The sequence below is a fragment of the Crocodylus porosus genome, unplaced genomic scaffold (assembly GCF_001723895.1).
Source record: "Crocodylus porosus isolate Cpor-Errol unplaced genomic scaffold, CroPor_comp1, whole genome shotgun sequence".
Taxonomy (NCBI): domain Eukaryota; kingdom Metazoa; phylum Chordata; order Crocodylia; family Crocodylidae; genus Crocodylus; species Crocodylus porosus.
The window spans coordinates 17,285,585-17,304,860 of NW_017728921.1; the positions used below are offsets into that span (position 1 = coordinate 17,285,585).

General features: G+C 42.5%; 1 protein-coding gene across 2 annotated transcripts in view; it reads right to left on the reverse strand.

Annotated features, from left to right (window-relative positions):
* Nucleotides 1–19,276, reverse strand: part of SPECC1L (sperm antigen with calponin homology and coiled-coil domains 1 like) — a 112,648-nt gene that overhangs the window by 44,557 nt on the left and 48,815 nt on the right. For both annotated transcript variants that reach the window (XM_019539155.1, XM_019539156.1), the window contains exons 7-11: nucleotides 18,774–18,847; nucleotides 17,893–18,068; nucleotides 16,667–16,830; nucleotides 14,263–14,354; nucleotides 3,068–3,158 (exon numbers count right to left, since the gene is read on the reverse strand). In XM_019539155.1, the coding sequence (XP_019394700.1) occupies nucleotides 3,068–3,158; nucleotides 14,263–14,354; nucleotides 16,667–16,830; nucleotides 17,893–18,068; nucleotides 18,774–18,847 (597 nt within the window). The remainder of the gene's footprint in view (nucleotides 1–3,067; nucleotides 3,159–14,262; nucleotides 14,355–16,666; nucleotides 16,831–17,892; nucleotides 18,069–18,773; nucleotides 18,848–19,276) is intronic.

The window sequence follows — 19,276 nt, forward strand, 5'->3', positions numbered from 1 at the left end:
TGTCTGGGCCTGATATTTTCTAAACTGAAAGGAAGTATATAGCTTGGAGTCACATGGGGATTATCTTAAAAAAACATCTAGGATAAAACCCCCAAACAGACATAAATCAGAGCGTTACGCCCAAAATACGATAGCAATTCATTCTTACAGGAAGGGCATATTGTGAACAGAGTTTTGACAGACAAAACAAAGTTACCAAAACAGGGAAATATTAGGAATTGGAAAAAGCAACACTTTTAACTTTAATCCAGTTTCTTGTCTTGTTGCTGAAGAGCCATTACATCAAATACTGACAAAACGGCAAAGAAAAATGTAACTTATTTACATACAACAGAGCACCTTATATACTGAAACTAAACTAAGAATAAACCTATCATAAGATACACAAGGTATCATTTTATACCTTATCTAGTCCTTGGGAGGAAGCAGCATGCCATTGTGTCATGAATGTCATCTTGGCCTATTTTGCATTTGACCTCACAATATTTTGGCCCTATTTATAGCCTGTGTACTTTGATAGCTGTATGTAGGATGTAAAAAAACCTGAGCTCACTAGCCTTGCAAGACTTATTCCTGGGCATAACCACCTCAAAAGGCACCCTGGTGATTTATCAAAGACAAATGTTGCTCAATATCCTACTCACAGAGACAGCCATTTCAAGAAATTACAAACCCCTGGGATAACAAATGAAACAAGGTAATATAATGGGAATATCATTTTAAGTTATCCCCATTCAGAAACAAACCTGTATAGAAACATAAATTACAGTATGTTAGATGCTTGATGGGAGAAGGCCTACTTTTTACAGTAAGGAAGTCACTGTTCAAACTGACTGAGGTACTCATTTAGTGGATAATATTTTACACACTGTGAATTGTAATTATCGTAATCAACAAGATTGCTGACAGTGAAACGTTAGAACTCTGTTGGATTAAACATGAAAAATCAGACTGAAAGTGAAAGAAGCAATTATCACACTGTAACAGCAGATGCCAGCTGCATAAGCACACACTTTTTACAAGCTGTCTGCTGCACATTCGGGGAACAGGTAACTCAACTGGTAAGCTCAGCTTGTTATCACATACAAAAAAGATGCCCACTTACAGCTTCCTGTACCTATTTATAAACAGGAACTCTCTAATTGCACTTGAAGGTAAATTACAAAAGAAAAAATGTTGCTCTGATTTTTTCCAGAAAGCTTTTTTTTTTTTTTTTTGTATTACAGACAGTAGGCCAGATCCTTACCTTACATAATTGGCTGAGGTCCATTAAATTGGCTATACCAATAATGCTCAAAGTACAACCCAAAGCCCAAATCTGGGCTCCTCACAGGTCTGGAAGTTTGGCGGTGGGGGAGCAGTGGCAGCACTAAGTGCTGCAGCTGTGGGAGTCCAGTGGCAATTAACAATGCCACTGTTCCCCTGCCTCTAGATCAGGGATGGGCCAGATGCAGCCCACCAGGCCATTCTATCCAGCCCACAGGTCCCCAAAAATTTTTTATAAAATTAATATTTATCTGCCCTGGCTGCCTGTTATGTGGCCCTCGATGACTTGACAAAACTCAGTAAATGGCCCTCCACCCAAAAGAATAGCCCACCCCTGCTCTACATGCTTTGTTCTGTGGGGAGTCTCACGAGCTAGATGACATGGTGCCAGATTGGGCCAGGTCATGCCCCAGACCCAGCACATGGGGTTGGGTTTGCCGGTCAGATTCAGCCTGCAGACCAGCTGTACTCCATTCATCCAGCGCCTGCACTAGAGAGGTTGAACCAGTGAGCTATACCAATTTATAATAGCTGAAGATCTGGCCCATCTTGTCTTGATTTGTACTTTATAGGAATGCTCTTACAGTGTCAAGAGGACGCTGATCGTACCACAACAGAAAAATGCCCACACTGCATTTTTTCTAGGTGTTAGCTAAAAGGGGAGGGGATGTTGAATCTTTCGCAAAAAGATCCTATATTCTAATTGCTAGTCAACTTTATTTAGATAGTATTTAACAAATACAGTTTAACATAGTCTGTCTGGAACCCTATCTGACCCTAAGAATGCTTCACACCCCACCTCAGCCTCGCTAGCACAGGCAACACTGCATCTTTGGTGCAAATTCAGGGCGGAAATACCAGGCATGAGGGACAGCACAAAAACAGCAGTGGGAGAACAACAGGAGTGTAGGGATTTTGCAAGAAATCCCACTTTTGATTCCACAGGATTACAGTTCTTTGGTTTTGTAGAGAATTGCACACAGTGTGCTCATTATAGAATAAACTCAAGTCATTTGTTTGCATTCCTTGGTGGACTCTGAATTTGAGTCTGGTAGGACCAGGCTTTCACACCTGCACATAAGAATATTCTTCATTATATGTTCTCTTGAGAACTTCTCTCTCTATCACTTGTAAGCAAGCTGCTATTATGGACTGACTTTTTCAGATGAAAGAATTACTCCATTTTCTACACACAGCTTGTAAAATTTAATTAAGCAAAACTACAAAAAAATATTGGCCATGGCAAATAAAAACTGTAAAAGGTCTCTCTGCAGAATCAGGTCAGGGCTCAGGAGACCTGTAACTACAATCAAACTATACACATATAGTAGGAGAAAGGGCCTCAGATTTAGGCATTCCAAAACAATCATAAATTCTATGAAAAGCATTTTCATTAGAATTTGTTCCAGTCTGACAAGAGCTATAGCCACCATATGCAGCTCTACTTTTCTTGTGTATGGAGGAGATGAAAAGAAATTGTACCTCATGCTAATTAAGAACATCCAACATCCTTCACTTGTTTGGAAGAATTATATTTTGAAAGCTGGAGCACACTGCCAAATGTTTACTGCAGACAATTTAAATTATTATTTATTATCAAATATATATCCTCCAGATAAGCAGTCACACATACTTCAATGTGTGTACCAAAGACCTATGGTTTCAGCATTCCTACAAAGTCTCTTGTTCTTATGTTTTACGTTGCTCTCAAAATTTAAAGGTTTCTGATGAGAAAGACACCAACTACAAATCGATCCTGGTAGTTTTACTAGAAGGAAAGCTAATGAAGAAGAACACCTACCCTGAACGGGGATTTCTGCGTAGCTTGGTCTTTTGTCTGTCAGAGTAGTAAGGGGTTTGGAAGTTGATATTGGTCCACTTATAGAATGCCTCTGAAACAGTAAAATGCCCAAGTCAGAATCTATTTTATATAAAGTTAAATATCAGTAAGTTAAAAAAGAAACAAAGTAGGTTAATTCAGAGTTTAATTAATTCACCTGATTTTATATGGTCACTGTTAATATATTTATGTGCTATAGTATCTGTATACAGCATAAACATACCCAGGTTGATAATGCAGCCTGGCCCAGCCCCCACCCCAGGAAGAGCTCAGTGCCGCCCCAGGCCATAGCAGAAGCCCGCCCTCGGCCCACACGCAGATCCAGAAGCATACACCTTCTATGCCCTCTCGGGGTACACGAAGCCATGGGAGCCATCCCCCTCCCCACAGGCCTCAGACAAGCCACAGCTCGGTCCTGCACTCTGCCTGGGTTGTGCAGTGCCTGCCCCTGCCCAATTCTGTTAAAATAGTAAAAATCTGCAATATTTACAATGCAGTCAACCATACCCACTGTCAATCAAAACTTGGAGCTTATTTATAAAGAAAATGTGGGGAAGCAGGGAAGAATGGAAATGGAGATGGGAGGGAACTCTGTGTCAGTTTCTGAAAATTATTTTGGTTACGAAATAGCTAATGCATATTATAGCACACATTCATTATTTACTCATTATCCTTTCTAACCAATTCCTATATATAAGCTGCGTAATCAACTCAATAAAGTGGGTAACAAGAACAGCCTGTCAGGTTTCCATCTGGTCCATGACAACACAGAAGGTTAAATGAGCGCTCATTATCATCACAAGATAAAAGGTCAGATGTGTCTCGTTACAAGTCACACAGAAGAACCTAACCGAAGACAGGATAAAGAAATTTAATGGTATAACGTCAGTAGGGCTGTGCAAAGCTTTGCCGGCTGTTTTGTTTTGACACTGTTTCAACTCATTTCAAGCTTGAAACAGTGAAATCGAAACGAAATTAAAGGCTTTGAAACAGCCTCAAAACAAAATGAGGCCAGTAGAAATGTTTCAAAAGTTTAGAAACGTTTAGAGTTTCAAAGCAGCAGCAAGGTGGTGGAAAGCAGGGGAGAGCCAGGACTGCGCTCCAAGCAGCTCGCGAGCCCCATGTAGCTCAGCCCAGCAGGGAGCACAGCCCTGGCTCTCCCCGCTCCCTGCCTGCGCTCTGTGGGGCTGATGAAGCCGATAAGAGTGCAGCTGGCTCTGCCCACCTCACGACTGCTCCGCTGCGCTCCGATCGGCTCCACCAGCCCCATGAAGCTCAGTCCAGTGGCAGAAGACAGGCAGAGCCAGCGCTGCACTGCGTCTCAAACCACCTGGCTGAGTTCCACAGGGCCGCGAGCCGCTGGGAGCTGAGTCTGGTGGCGGGAGGCACTTCCCCCTGCCAGGCTGAGTTCCAGAGCTGCCAGCCACTGGGAACTGAGCCCAGTGGGGGGGAAGCGCCTCCCGCCCCTGGGCAGTTCCCAGCGCTGGGAAACTCAGCCCGGCTGGGGGAGGCGCATCCCACTGCCAGGCTGAGTTTTCCAGTGCTGGGGGGGAGGGGGAGGGCCACCTAGGGGAGGCATCTCCCCCAGCCAGGCTGAGTTTCCCAGCACTGGGAACAGAGCCTGGCTGGGGGAAGTGCCTTCCCCAGCTGGGCTCAGTTTTCAAGCATTGCGAACCGCTGGGAACTGAGCCCGGCGGTGGGAGGCACTTCCCCCAGCCGGGCTCAGTTCCTCAGCACTGGGTCCCAGGTGGCAGGAGCAAATCGGGGGGCCCACCCACACCCCCAGGAGGGCTGCAGGGGCTCTGCCGGACTCCTCTGGGGGGGTACAGGCCCCTGGTCTGCCTACCAGATCATAGGACTCTGGCTCCTGCTTGGTAGCAGCTTGAGGTGCAATTTCCCCAAAACCCCTGCACCTATCTCCTTGAAACTTGGCAGGTTTCATACCCTCAGAAGGGGATACCATCCCTGCAAGTTTCATTGGAATCAGGCACGAAGTGACTACGCTATAGGCATTTTCATGCGTCCCCATTAAAGCCTATGGGCAAAACGTCAAAACAGCTCAAGACAGCAAAACCATTTTGACGAAACAGAACAGAACAGTGCTTTCAAAATTAAATGAAACTCTAAATGAAACACTGATCCATCGAAATGGAAGTCAAAGCAAAACACTACTGTTTTGCACAGCCCTGAAGAGCAGTAGTATCCCCTTGCACACTAAAAGATTACAAGACTACTTGTTTTTGTTTGGTTCTTAACTAATAACAACTAGGGATACACTAATGAAGATATCTGGGGCTAATACTTATAGCCAATTTTTAAGGAGGCATATTGGCTGATACCAATCTGATTTCTGATACAGCATGGAGAGCTGCGTGCAACTGGTAAGTCTGTTGTGATGGAAGGGGAGGGGGAAGGAAAGGAGCATGGGGCGACAGATCAAGGCCCCGCCAATGAGGTAGGGAGTGGCCCCGAGGCAGGGCCTGCCCAGCCAGGGCGGGTCACAGAATGGAGCTGTGGCTTATCCAGGGGACATGGGGGGGCGAGGAGACTCCCGCTGCTGCACAGCAGGGGCTGGACCAGGCTGCACCTGGGGCAGGCGGCAGCGGTGCTGGGAGGTGGTTACAGGGGAGGGGGTGCTGCAGACATCCCAAAATTCACTGTAGCCCCCTCAACCTCACTTCTCAGCTTTGCCGCTGCCCACTCCAAGTACAGCCCTGGCCCCAGCTTGCAGCATCCCACACACATCTGGGGGGCACATGCCTCTCCCCGTGCCCTCCCAGGGCATGTGCAGCGGTGGGAGCCGAGCCACCCCACCCCACCCCACACCTCCCAGACAAGTCACAGCTCTGTCCTGTGCCCTGCCCGAGCTGGGCAGCGCCTGCCCCAGCCCCACTCCCTCCCTCACCACAGGGGCCTTGATCTGCACCCCCCACACCCATTCCCTACCCCTCCCCTTCTACCACAACCACCTTACCAGCTGCACGCAGCTCTCCAAGCTGCTGGACTGTGCTGCTTGCCACACACGTGCTGCACTGTGGCTGTGTGCATGCACAGGCCATTTAATCAGCCACATCAGGCCAATTTCTGATACAGCCAATTTTCTTTGTATTGGTGCCGATCCAATATCGGACCAATGTATCGGTGCACCTCTAATAACCCTTTTGTACTGGTAACCAAAGGAAAAACAATTATCATTATTGAGAAGTTTTATCCCACATTACAGTAAAAGGACTTTTATTTCATCACTTTATAAGGAGCTCACCTATGACAGGGGTGTCAAATATATGGCCTGCAAACTGGATCTGGCTTGTAGAACCCTAGGATCAAACTCGTGAGTCTCAGACTGAATATGTGCTGCATGCATTCATACATGGAGCTGGTCTGGCATGTACTGCCTGTAGTGCCCATACTGGACTGACCCTGCATGCTGGCTCTGGGGCTAGATCAGGCCAACAAAGTGTCCCTGCACACCTAGCCAGAATGTAGGGCTGGTCCAGCAGAGGTGCTGCATGCAGTGAATGCTTTGTGCTGGCCCTGTATGTACCATGAACCCCAGAACAGGGCTAGCACCTACTACGTGCTGGACCCAACATGTACTATGTGCAGTGCCCCACTTGACCAGCCCTGACCACTGGCTTCAGGGCGTCAGGCAAGTTTGATACCCCCTCATCTACAACATCCTAAACAAATGCTAGAGATGTACGTATTTCATTCTTTAAGCATGTTATCAACTTCAAATCAAACGCACATTTAATTCTTACGTATGTAAAACTGCTTCCATTAGTAACTATAAAAGTTGAAATTTTTTAATAATTTCACTTTAAAGGCTCGTTTCTGCTGAAAATACCACTTTTTAGATCTCCCCTGTAAAAGTTAATTTCTTCTTCATAAAGGAAAAAGAAAGAAGACCTAATTGAGACAGACTGTGACAAAATGTGAAGAGGAATAAATGTGAGAGGCAGGAATTTTTGTGGGTGGTATCTTTTATTGGAACAGTTGCATGGCTGTGATGAAAGCTTGTCTAAGTTTAAATGCACTCTGTTCCTTCATTCTTTTTCAACCTGAGCAAGACTTAACAAACTACATCTGCTCACATGTTAAACAGTGATCCCTGGCTGGCTGGACTTGAGAGGCTTGTAAGGGTGCTAGTGGGCAACACCTGGCCATGCTCCAATGATTCTGAAATATACTTCTGCACTCTTAAGACAGAGGATAAACAAAGAACTCCTTTTAAAAGTTCTCCCTTTCCATGTCTCCAACTTCAAAAGGCTTCAGCTTTAAGATAAGCCTCCACCCAACAGAAAACTCCTGCTAAACCTTGTCCCATGCCACTTTGCATTAGCTGAAGTCTGCAGGGAACAAGAAGTGCTTTCATTACAGAGCCTAAATATGGAGGCTTCACAGTATTCCAAGTATGGAAGCCAAGGAACACACAGGTATAGAACTGCACCTACACTAACACTCTTGTTCTCCCACGTATTTTTTGAAGACAGATGTCTTTTACATTTCAATCAGAAATAATGCAGCTACAATTAGAAAAAGCAACTGCCTTCTTGATGGATAACTTTCCACATATCAGCCAGTCACAGAGATGACAGAATTATATGTTCATTGTATTATGTAACTCTTGCATGGTTATTTTCAATCTATATTAAGAACTACCAGAAGAACTGCCACTCTCAGGCTGAAAGTAAAAAGGATGTGCTTTTCAATAATGATCCCCTGCACTAATCATCTTTTAAACACATAAAAATACATCATTATTTTTATGGCACTGGTCCTTTCTTAGCTTACTGTAGAGTTCTAACCTATAAATGACATTTTTATTTAAAAGTTAAGTTATACATCCATAAAATTAAACTACATGCGAGACTTTCAAATTTGAAGTACAGAATGATGGTGGAATAAGTTAGTTCATTAACTTTAACATCAGGATTCTTCTTCTTCCCATGTCCCTGTCATAAACTGCATGTTTCTCCAGAATCGTGCAGAAGTGATGGCTCTTTCCATTGCTGCAGTGTGGTCCTCCTTTGTACAGGTCTCACAAAGCAGTTGGCAAACTAGCAGTTGTTTCAGTCTGCACTTTGCCATACTTGCATGCATTTGAGTCATTAGAGTACCCTCATTTGATCAGGTTTGGTTTTGACCTTCCAGTTTGCATATGAAGGCAGTTCCCACTAAGAAGGTCCTCCTGGGGTTCCAGGTCCATTTCAGGGCAAATGATTGTATATAATCTTTCCTTCTATAATTTTAGTCATGCCCTGTCAGCTCTTGTGTCCAAGGGCACAACGGTGCTCAAAACACTTTCACACTAAGTCAGTTGGTTACTTCTGTGAGACTCCAGAAAGGATGTCTGGGGTCTTTCATCTGCCATGATCTTTCTTTCTGGCTCACTACCTTTCTTCTGTTATCAGGTGGTGCAATGCCAGCCAGTTAAGTACAGGCTATCCTTTGGAGTTGGTTTTAGACATCCTGTTATTTCATGACAGCTGTCATTTAGAACTGGGTCTAGTTTCTTGGCATGAAATGATTGTTCCCATACTGGACGCATATACTCTGCAATGAAGTAACACAAGGTAATAGCAGTGGTTCATAATGTAGCTGGGTTTGCTCCCCACTTCAAGGTAAGCAAACTTTCGAAGCATGCTGTTGTGGGGGCTGACTTTCTCTTTCGTCTTCTCTACATGTGCTTCGAAGATAAGTGTTTGGTCTGCTGTAACTACCAAGTACACAGGGCTCAGGTGATTAGTCAGTGGGATTCCATCCCAGGTGACATTTAATTTCCTCTTGGTTTTTCTATGACATAGGGAAAAGGATGTGACCTGCATCTTGGCTGGGTTGGCAGGAAGCTGGTTCTTATTATAATAATCTGAGAGGTTGCTCAATGCACATGTCAGTCTTCTCTTGACGGTGGCAAAGTCCTTCTCTTGTGACATGATGCCTACATCCTTAGTATATATTAAGCTCCTCGTATTAGTCAGTATGGGTTGGTCACTGGTATATATCAAAGAGGACAAGTGCTAGCACACTGCCCTGTGGGATGCCATTTCATTGTCATCTCCAGCACCTCCATTTCTTGCATAGTTCTATGTGAAAATGTCTATTCTCCAAAAAAGATCAGATGAGCTGCACTAGGTGATAGTTGTGTGGCATATCATAGACTTTGGCAAGTAGACTTCATTGGTTGACTGTATTGTATGCCACTGATAAGTCTATAAACACAGCACCTGTTATCATCCCTTTCTCAAATACATCTTTTACATGCTGGGTGTATGCAGAACTTGACTGGTCTGAACATGGCTTGTTCTGGCAGTAGATGTTTGACAGGAGGTGAAAAGCAGTTGAGAAACAAGCATTTGTAAAGCTGATAAGAATGGTATAGGAGTGACATTGGCTCTAACATCAGCAATTTGAAGCAAAATCTCTAGAACAACTTTGGTAAACCTCCTTAAACAACACCCTTGATTATGTAAGTTTAGTTGGCAGAAGAATGGAGAGCAGCACAAATTGCAACGCTAAATCCAGTTCTCTTCAATGTATTGAATGTTTATGGGCCTTTGTACACACCACATAATTTGCCTTTAAAGCAGCTTAAAGGCCCTTTTGCACCTGAAGGACCTCTTATTGTCCTTGACTCCTGTGGCTAACCTAAACTCAGTCACTGCCTTGTCTTTCCTGATCACTTCCCTACAAGTGCTGGCCATTAGCATATAGTTCTCCTTGAGGACCGTCCATAGCTTCTACTGTTCATACACCTCTTTTCTTTTTTAAGAGGACCACAATGTCCCTATTAAGCCAGGAGGGCTTGCCAGCCCTTCTACTACCTTTCCTCTTTGCAGAAACAGTTTTCTTTTGTGCTTCCAGAACTGTATCCTTGTGCAATGACCATTCTTTGTGCACCCCATTCGCCTTCCCTTCCTGGTCTTGCATCGCCTCCCCTACTAATGCTCTGATGCATCTGGGTCACAGCAAAATAAAACATGTCCAAGGTGTTTTCGTTTGCTACCTTACACAGTCGTACAAGGAAGCACCAGGCCCCATGCAGGCAGGCTCCATGGAAGGAAATAAAACAGTGGCAAGCCTGATCTTTTTTTTTCCTCTATGTGGAAGCTGCCCAAGCTGTGCAGGGGTCCAGTGCTTCCCACACAGGGATGCCGTGGGTATTTTCTAGTAAGGAAGCATAAAGAGAAAACATACATATTCACTTCTGACTTAATCTACTTGCTTACTTTGGCTGCTGAAAAGTATTATACCCTTGCTTCCCCAGTTCACTGGCACTTTAAACACCAAATGAATCAAACCAATTAAGAGATGACCATGGTTAAAACACAAGTAGCCAGACTCAAGACCAGGGTTCTAATTGCTGTAAATACTGGAAAAGCTGAACCAATCAACAGTTGCAGGGAATTTTTGCTACTGGAGGCATGGCTTAAAAAAGAAACGGCACTAATCTCAGAAATGGTTCACTCTGACTAACATTGTGTGGTTTGCCTATTATGCTTCAAGCCAGGGCTGACCAACTTCTGGCACAAGTGCCCCAAGTGGCATGGGCAGCCTGCATGGCACATGCACACAAACTTAAAGTTAACAAAGCAACACTAACATTTAAGCCCAAAGGTGGGAACTCATCTGCTGGCATGACAGTAAAATACAGGAACATGTCACAGACTAGGCACATCTTCAATCCACTTGCAATATTTTAAACATTCTCTTTGTGCCACTCCTCTTTAACCATGTTGCAACACTACTACATCCTATTAAACACCTAACGTGGGGCTAGTGCTAACTGAAGGACACCTGATTCCAGTATAAAGTCCTTCCGGATGCACAAGGTATTCCGTCTAATAATTAATATTCAGACAACAGACTTCCCAGAAATGTCAACAGATGTAGGACAATTTGAGTACTCATAAACCAGACCAAATCACAGATGTCAATCACCAAACAGGAAGGGGATGGGATATCCAGGAGGCAAAAAAGGAGAAATACATCTCCCAGTTGGACCGGAATAAACAGAAGGTAGGAGAGAGGGGGAAGTGCTGCACCTGATTCTCTCAAAAGAATAAACTGAAAAGTAGGTTAATCCATTCACACACACACACTCAGCCTGTGTTGAGTTATATAGAGCCTTAAAGGAAATTACAGCAGAAACCAATGTATTAACTTTACTGAAATTCTTTTTAGGCTTCATTACATACCTCCTTGACTAGAAAAGCCTGTACACGCACACACTATCAGTGAAATAACTTGTACATATGCATGCATGTACATTACTGTACTGATAATACTGTCAGACTGCAATGTCCTAAAACTCTGCTGTGATGTGATTGATACTCCTTAGAATACAATGATACTAACTGGTATTGCTAACAGACTCAATATTCATAGATGTTAGGGTCAGAAGGGACCTCCGTAGGTCATAGAGTCTGACCTCCTACCCTGGGCAAGAAAGAGCGCTGCAGTCAGATGACCCCAGATAGGTGCTTGTCCAGTCTCCTCTTGAAGACCCCCAGGATAGGGGAGAGCACCCCACACTCAAAGCCCATTCCAGATTCTGGCAAACTGCTGTGAAGAAGTTCTTTCTAATGTCCAACCTAAATCTGCTCTCTGTCAGTTTGTGGCCATTGTTCCTAGTTACTCCAGGGGGTGCCACCCTAGTAAACAGAGCATCTTCCCTTCTGCCCTCCCCTGATGAATTTATAGGCAGCCACACGATCACCTCTCAGCCTTCTCTTGTGAAGGCTGAAGAGATCCAGGTCCCTCAGTCTCTCCTCACAGGGCCTTGCTTGCAGGCCTCTGACCATACAAGTGGCCTCCTCTGGACCCTCTCAAGATTCTCTGCAAGCCTCTTGAAGTGCGGTGCCCAAAACTGGACACAGTACTCCAACTGCAGCCTGACCAGTGCCGCATAGAGGGGAAGCATCATCTCCTTGGATCTGTTCATCATGCATCTGCTAATGCATGAGGTGAACTGCAGTTAGCCTTGTTGATCACTTTGTCACATTGATGACTCATGTTTATCTTGGAGTCAACTATGACTCCAAGATCCCTTTCTGCTGCCGTGCTGCTGAGAAGATCATCCCCCAGCCTGTGAGTGTGTTGGTGGTTCTTTTTGCCCAGGTGCAGCACTTTGCACTTGTCTTTGTTGAACTGCATCCTATTTCATTTTGCCCATTTTTCCAACCTGTCCAGATCCACCTGGATCTGTTCCCTACCCTGTGGTATGTTAACTTTGCCCCATAATTTGGTATCATCTGTGAACCTGGACAGGGTAAGCATTCTTCCATTCATATCTGGTCCTAAATGTAGGCAGCTTCACACAAAAACCTGGTTTTTACTATCTCCCAGTCTTATCAGTTTCTCTAGGTGGGGTTTAGTGGGATTTGTGCTAGCACACAGATTGTGCCACTAATTCACCAAGTCTCTGCTTGAGCAAATACTTACTTTGTGGAAGTGCCTGAGTTGCCAAGAGTAACTGTACGTAGAATAAATTCATCTTATATGCTGGCCCCAATTTTAAATCTTGTTTTTCCACTAGAGATAAGGAGGGTGAAGCCATCATAGAAGAACGCACAAATGATGCAAGTGGAAGAAACACATAAACAGGCTATGGAAGATGATATTACTGTAGGGCAAACGTAATTAAAATATCATTTTCAAAATTCAGACTGTGTCAAGTTACAGAGTGTTGGAGGAAAGTACAGTAGAAACCTATGTATTAACACTACTGATTTTTTTTGAGCCTCATTACATCATTCCTTGACCCAAAAAGTCTGGTTAAATAAAATGCATGTAAGCAAGGTAAGAGACAAATCGCTCTTTTCACACACACATGTATTTTCAGCCAAACAACAGGTTTAAAAAATAAATAAAAGAGGGAAAGTTATATTACAGCTTTGCTTTTTTCAGGTAATTTTGTCCACTACAATATGCAATCCACTCCTGATATTCTGCTTGTGACACCAGAAGCACAATTCAAAATCTAAATAATTCTTGGAGATACAGAACTTCAAATGAAGAACTGTAAAGCTTATGCACTAACTCCTCAGTACTGTACAATGATACACTGCTTTATTTGCAAGAATATAACGTAACAGCCTTAGGCTACAATGAAAAACTTGTCTGCAGCCAAAGCTCTAGTCTCTTTTTTCAGAGTATGAGATTAAGTGTGCCCATTCCTACAGGAGCACAGAAACAAACAGAAATATAAAAGCAGATCAATGGAGTCAGAACACCCTAACTGACAAAACCAGTCACACACCCAAGTGGCCTTCAGAAAAATGCCGTCACTACTGACTGAACCACAGAAAGCAATAAGAGATGCTGTTTCACAAAAACATCCAATTTTTTCCACTTAGGGCCCTGCTACACATTCAAATTAAATATGGATAGAAAATAACTGGAGAGTTGCTACATATTTTTAAGCACTAACTTTATAGCTGGTTGGCTCTTTTATAGCTGGACAACCATTTTATTATGTGATAATAACTCGGTACATATGGCTAGTCTAAACTTATTGTGCGATTCACCCGTTAACTGTCTGATAGTTACCTTGCGTTTGTTGCAGGTTTAAATTTATTGTGCGATTAAGCTGTTAATTGAATAATAAATGTAACATGTAGTAGGGGCATTGCTCTTGAATCTCTATGTGCTTACTTTTGAATGAGTGCCTCAATGTGGCAGGAGGCTTAATATCTACAACAGAAAATCCTGACATGTCTGACAGTAGGTTTTAAATATTATTTTTTTCACTAATACAAGCCAGTATTTAAAAAAGGTTCTTCATTTTGTATGGACAAGGTCAACTACTGAGAAATTATTAGGATTATTATTGGCATTAGGGAGTTATATAAGTATGCTCATAGCAAGCAGAGCTGGTCCAGACAACTTCTGTGGAAAAAGGGGGAAGGCAACACAATAAACCTACAATCACCAAATAATCATCTAGGTTTGAAAGGTAATTTTGTTTTTAGTGCCTTAGACAAATACAGTTCTTCTAGGAGTGTCTTCATTTCAGAAGCTATTTACTAGAGGCAACATTTTATTGTTATTGCCCCCAAAGCCAGTCAGTCAAAATTTACATAATGCCATTGCCACCAACTTTCACATGCTCTTCTCTACAGATAAAGGATTAAATACCATCAAAAAACACTTACCTGCATAGGGGAAACTGCAGCTGCAGGGGGTGTTTTCATGGGGCTTGGACTGAGGGGGGTACGAGGAATTGTGGCTGTGGCCGGGCTTGGAACTATTGGGGGGGGAAAAAAAAAGGGTCTATGACAAGCTCCATAGTTTTCAGTGAAAAAGACCATAAGTGTCCACGTGTTCATATTAAATTCGACCCTCACATGATCACTCTGACAAAACAAACATTGGCTCATATTTAGCAGTACTATTTTCACAGAAAACAACTTGTAGCATTTTAAAAAACGCTCAGAACATGGCATCTGTCAACTACTAAAGCATGCCTGCATTGCAGAAGAAACAGAGCTGTATAAAATTACATTTAGCAGCTTATCACAAAACACTTTTCCCAACTTGGGTGATATGGGAGGTTTATACACCAAGCTCAAGTGGCTTTGCCTTTTTTTAACTGGGTGGGTTGCACACTTTGCTGCTTCTGAAGGTCAAGTACATTTTCACAAGCCAGGAAGTCCACTGTTCCCCACATACTCTCATGCAATCCCTCAAGCTCTATATCTCCCAGGGCTTCTATGTACCCTTCTTTCTCCCCTCCTGTCCAGACAGTTGTAGGAAAAGAGAATCCCTATTCCCACTCTCCCACCATTGGCTTTGTTTCTTCTCTTTTAAATCATTAAGCACATCAACATTTTTAAACTGCATGAGAGGATGGGCAACGCAAAGATGTAGAATCCTACTTGACTGGAAGGTGTCAACAGTTGTAAAGATGGTTATTATTTCTTGGTCTGCTAGATGCTTCCCATGTAACCCATTTTCTTCCTTTCAGCTTTTCCAATTTTTATCAAAATCAGTATGAAGTCTACAAAGCCTAGGACATATAAAGGTCACAGAGTCACGACTGAGAATTCACTTCACTCTGCCAGTCAGCTGATTTTCTAACAGCATGACTAGCAGCTGATGTGAATCTAACAGGGGGAAGGGCATGGAAGCGTTTTATGCAACTAAAGTGGCCGAAGCAAGTGTTTCTTTGTCCCAAGAGAAATAAAAGGCAAATGTTCTCTCGATTCCCTCATGTTACTTCCTCCTTGAATCAGAATTTCATTTCTTTTTTCAATTCCTATGAATCAAGCAACTGCAACTGCTAAGTTAGCAATGAGGAAGCTAAAAACTAGAAGTATACATTAATAGAAAGAATGCAAATGTATAAACATTACTAGCTGTAGAATCACTATGACTTATCAAATATGATGCAACATAGGACAGGTCTTCAGGTAGAGAGCAATTAAAAAGATCACCTGTTCATCATTTACTTTAAGTCACAATGGCCTTAAAACAGATCTAAAAAATTAAATGCACTTTACATCTACATGTTCCCCCTTCACACCAGAGTAATTTAAAGTGAACTTTAAATGTGATTCACACTCAAAAATTCTAAGAAAACTAATGCCTAGTAGTTGCAATTTCTTTTTTGATCTTCCTGCTCATTTTTGGAGATGTGAAAGAACTAGACCCCAAGCCCATCTCTTCCAAAAAAAAGTCCATTAGGGCATAAGATTATGCTGGCTGTACATCTTGTTTTATAAAGTCTCTTAGCACCCCAACATACCCCACTAAGACAAAGAGGAGCTGAAAAAAAAAACTTGGCTGCAGTCATAACATGGCTTCTAGAATGCTGAATTTGGAACCTCTATTAATTTCAGTAACTCATGGCTGGAAGCACAGCTGAGTGCACAATACATTTTATATCCCTAATGTGTGGGAGTGCTGAATCAAAGGCACCTGTATCCAAATCACCAGGTAAGTGACAGTGGCAGGAGGTGTGGTAGTGGGATCATGCACTAGACACGATCACATTTTACTGCTAGTGAAGGGGGAGCCTGAGATCATAATCCTGAGATCCCTTTGCACCAGCAAGTAGCAAGCTCCTGTGGCTAGGAGTCCCGTCACATGCTGCCGGTCCCACATACACAGGTGACACCATGTGTCACAGTAGCTGCATGTCCCATGGAAATGCATGGTGTATCCCACTGGCTAGGAGTTCCATCAGCTCATGGCACTCCCAGCTGCAGCCACAGACCCCACCTTCAATAAATAGTGTGATAGGAACCAGCCAAAAAGTTATTACACTTTTTTGTGGAGTAACTTTGTGGCTTATTCCTCCTTTTATTATGCCATTAATTGAATATGTGGCCATATCACACCTGGTTAATCATGTCTTAAGCATAAGTGTACCTAACAGTAAAGTATCACCAGTAACATGATTCTGTTTAGAAGGGTTGTTTAAATCCTTATTTGTAGGTCACAACAGCACAGTCAAGCAGCAGAGTTCTGAATTGGCTAAAATAGCAGCAGTGTGCCACGTTAACATACACAAATCCTTTACTTCCTACAATTACTACATGAATTGAAATTAATTACCTTGTGAGGCACTGTCAAAGGATTTGATGAGTGTTTTTACAGTAGGAGTTGGCTCTGAGGAGGTGGAGGACCTGCGACTCAGCCCCATTCCTTGTCTGAGCGCTGCCAGATCTCTCTCTACAGCATTCATATAATTGTATACTCGGCCACGTTCCTCTTCCTGCCTGGAAACAAGAGCTAGGCCATCTCAGAGACACTGGGAAACAAATCTTTCTTTATGACAAAAGGTCTAAATGTGAACCCAAGACCTGAGCTTATAACCCTGCTCTATATTAACCAACTTTTCTATTTATTGTAACTTTGCGTTAAATTACCAGCTTTGGATTTTTGGTCAATTTAGAATATTTGTCAAGTAAAGCCATTTGATGCAGTCCACAGATATGTGGCTTTGGCAGTGGGAGGGGTTGGCTGCAAGCACTCTCCCCATGCTGCTATGGGGAAAAGCAGCAGTGGCAGCTGGGTCCTAGTGCCCACACTTCTCTGACCCAAACTGGATCACTCTGGCCTGCAACCTAAAAGGTTGTCAATTGTTACTCAAGAATATAGTATTGAAGAACAGGTTCATTTTCAAGCTGGATCACACTGCTTAGTAGGAGAGTCAACTGTAGCTGCTTTTCAGCCAGAATATTAACTATTCTAATTTATTTTATTCATATTGGTAGGAGAACTGTCAGTGCAAATTCAAGCCTTGGCTTCAGTAAGAGAATTGAAATAATTCAGTTACATATTTACAACTGAATAGACAGATTTCCTAGGAATAAAGATAAGAACACAAATAAAAATGCTATATATACAAAAAAAAAAAGCAAAAATGGGGAGAGCCAACTGGGTAAGAACCAACTGTTTTTCCCCTCTAAAAGGTGCAGACAAGTAAGCAACTGTGTTTGCAAGAGTTGCTGCTTACTTGCCATGTCCTTTTCAGGGAAGTTAACCCAAAGTCAGTGATGCTTATATGCAAAAGTGCCAAAACCAGTATACTTCCTCTACTGGAAGAAAAGAAGTATGATCTATATAAACTAGAACTAAACAGAACAATATAACCCAACCAAACCGGCTTGCCAGTTTTCCCAAAGTGGTTTCCAAAAATATGCAGAGATCAGAGGCTGATATGCTCAGTCCTCAGAACAGTTTCTTGTTCCATAACCTTCTGAAGTCTCAGTAACAGCTAAGCAATTAACCTCTGAAATGGGGGGGGAAAAACGCATAACTCCCAATGTTTAACATACTTGCGAGATTTTATTTCTTCTAGCTCCTTTGTGAGCTTCTCATTTTTCTCCTGAGCTTCATGAAGTCTACGCTTTAAGTCTCCTATCTCCTCCTGGGCTTCAGATTTGATATCATTTGCTATGACCACTGCAGTCTGTAGATCAGCTTGGAATTGGCGCCATTCAGCAGACTCTTCCTATAAACAAACCACATTTTAAACTGCCAGCAACAACGAGAAATCTCAGGTCAAAAAAGAAGCACTTATGCACCATTCCACTGCATCATCAAAAGGAATGATTTAAAAGTGATGTTACTGCTGACATAAAAACGATAGAAAAGTAAAATGCTACTTAAGTGTAAAAATTAAAGTACAGCTCTGGGAAAAAAACAGGTTCTTGGCAGAAAGTCCTGAAATTTCTTTTCCTCTAAAAAGTGAAGATATTTATTTAAAAAATACTGTATACCAGACAACACAAAAAATGGTTTATTCACTGAACATATGCTCTTACAGTTCCATTTGTCAATCCCTGCGACCTAGTAACTTTATCCCAAGATGAAGCCCCTTTCTTCAAAATAAATAATTTTATCTGCTTTTATAAACAAAGTATTGTTCTCTGTTCCACTCATTAGTAAGTCTGTATTTGCCTTTGATACCTGTTAACATCAGCAACATTTTCTAGAAAGTAGTTCCTACTTGAATGTGCCATGACCCCACTTCTTTTCATATAACTTTGAAACATTTATGGTAGGTTTTCAAAGCAACGCAAGAGTAATATAGATAAACTACACTCAACCATTACATATTATGTATTTCTTGCTGCAGAATGTCTTGCATATCACTCCTATAGCATCCTTCTCACTTTAGTCCTTACTGACACATTGGGTTTTAGCTTTAACCTACCCGGAGCCTCCTGTGAAGATTCTTTATTTCTCTCTCCATATCATGCTTTTGGTCCTGAAGCTTTTTAACTGTATCTGGAAAGAGAAGTTAAATTCACTTTAAGACAAAATCTTACTGAAGGATCCGTTTGCCTCTGAAAAAGTAACTGAAGCTCCTTGTTAAAAATCTCTTTCCAAGCTCTCTTCCCCTCCCTCCCTTTATTTATGCACACACCTCCACACCACTCCCCTTTCCTACCAGAGGTATTTTTGGAAAAACACTACAATTAGAAAAGGTTTAACGTATACTTTTTAAAGGTATACATGCTTAAGACCGAGCATGGCACCATTTTGCAAGTGTGCACCGCTGCAACTGCACATCACTCTAAGCTTTAAAGTTGAAGGATTTCCACTTTTCTCCTGCACTAGAAAGAACCAGCATCTAAGAATGGCTCATGCTAAGTGCAGTGACATGGGAAGATGCTAAGTAAAAGCTTCAAAACCACCACAGTTTAGATGGCCTGA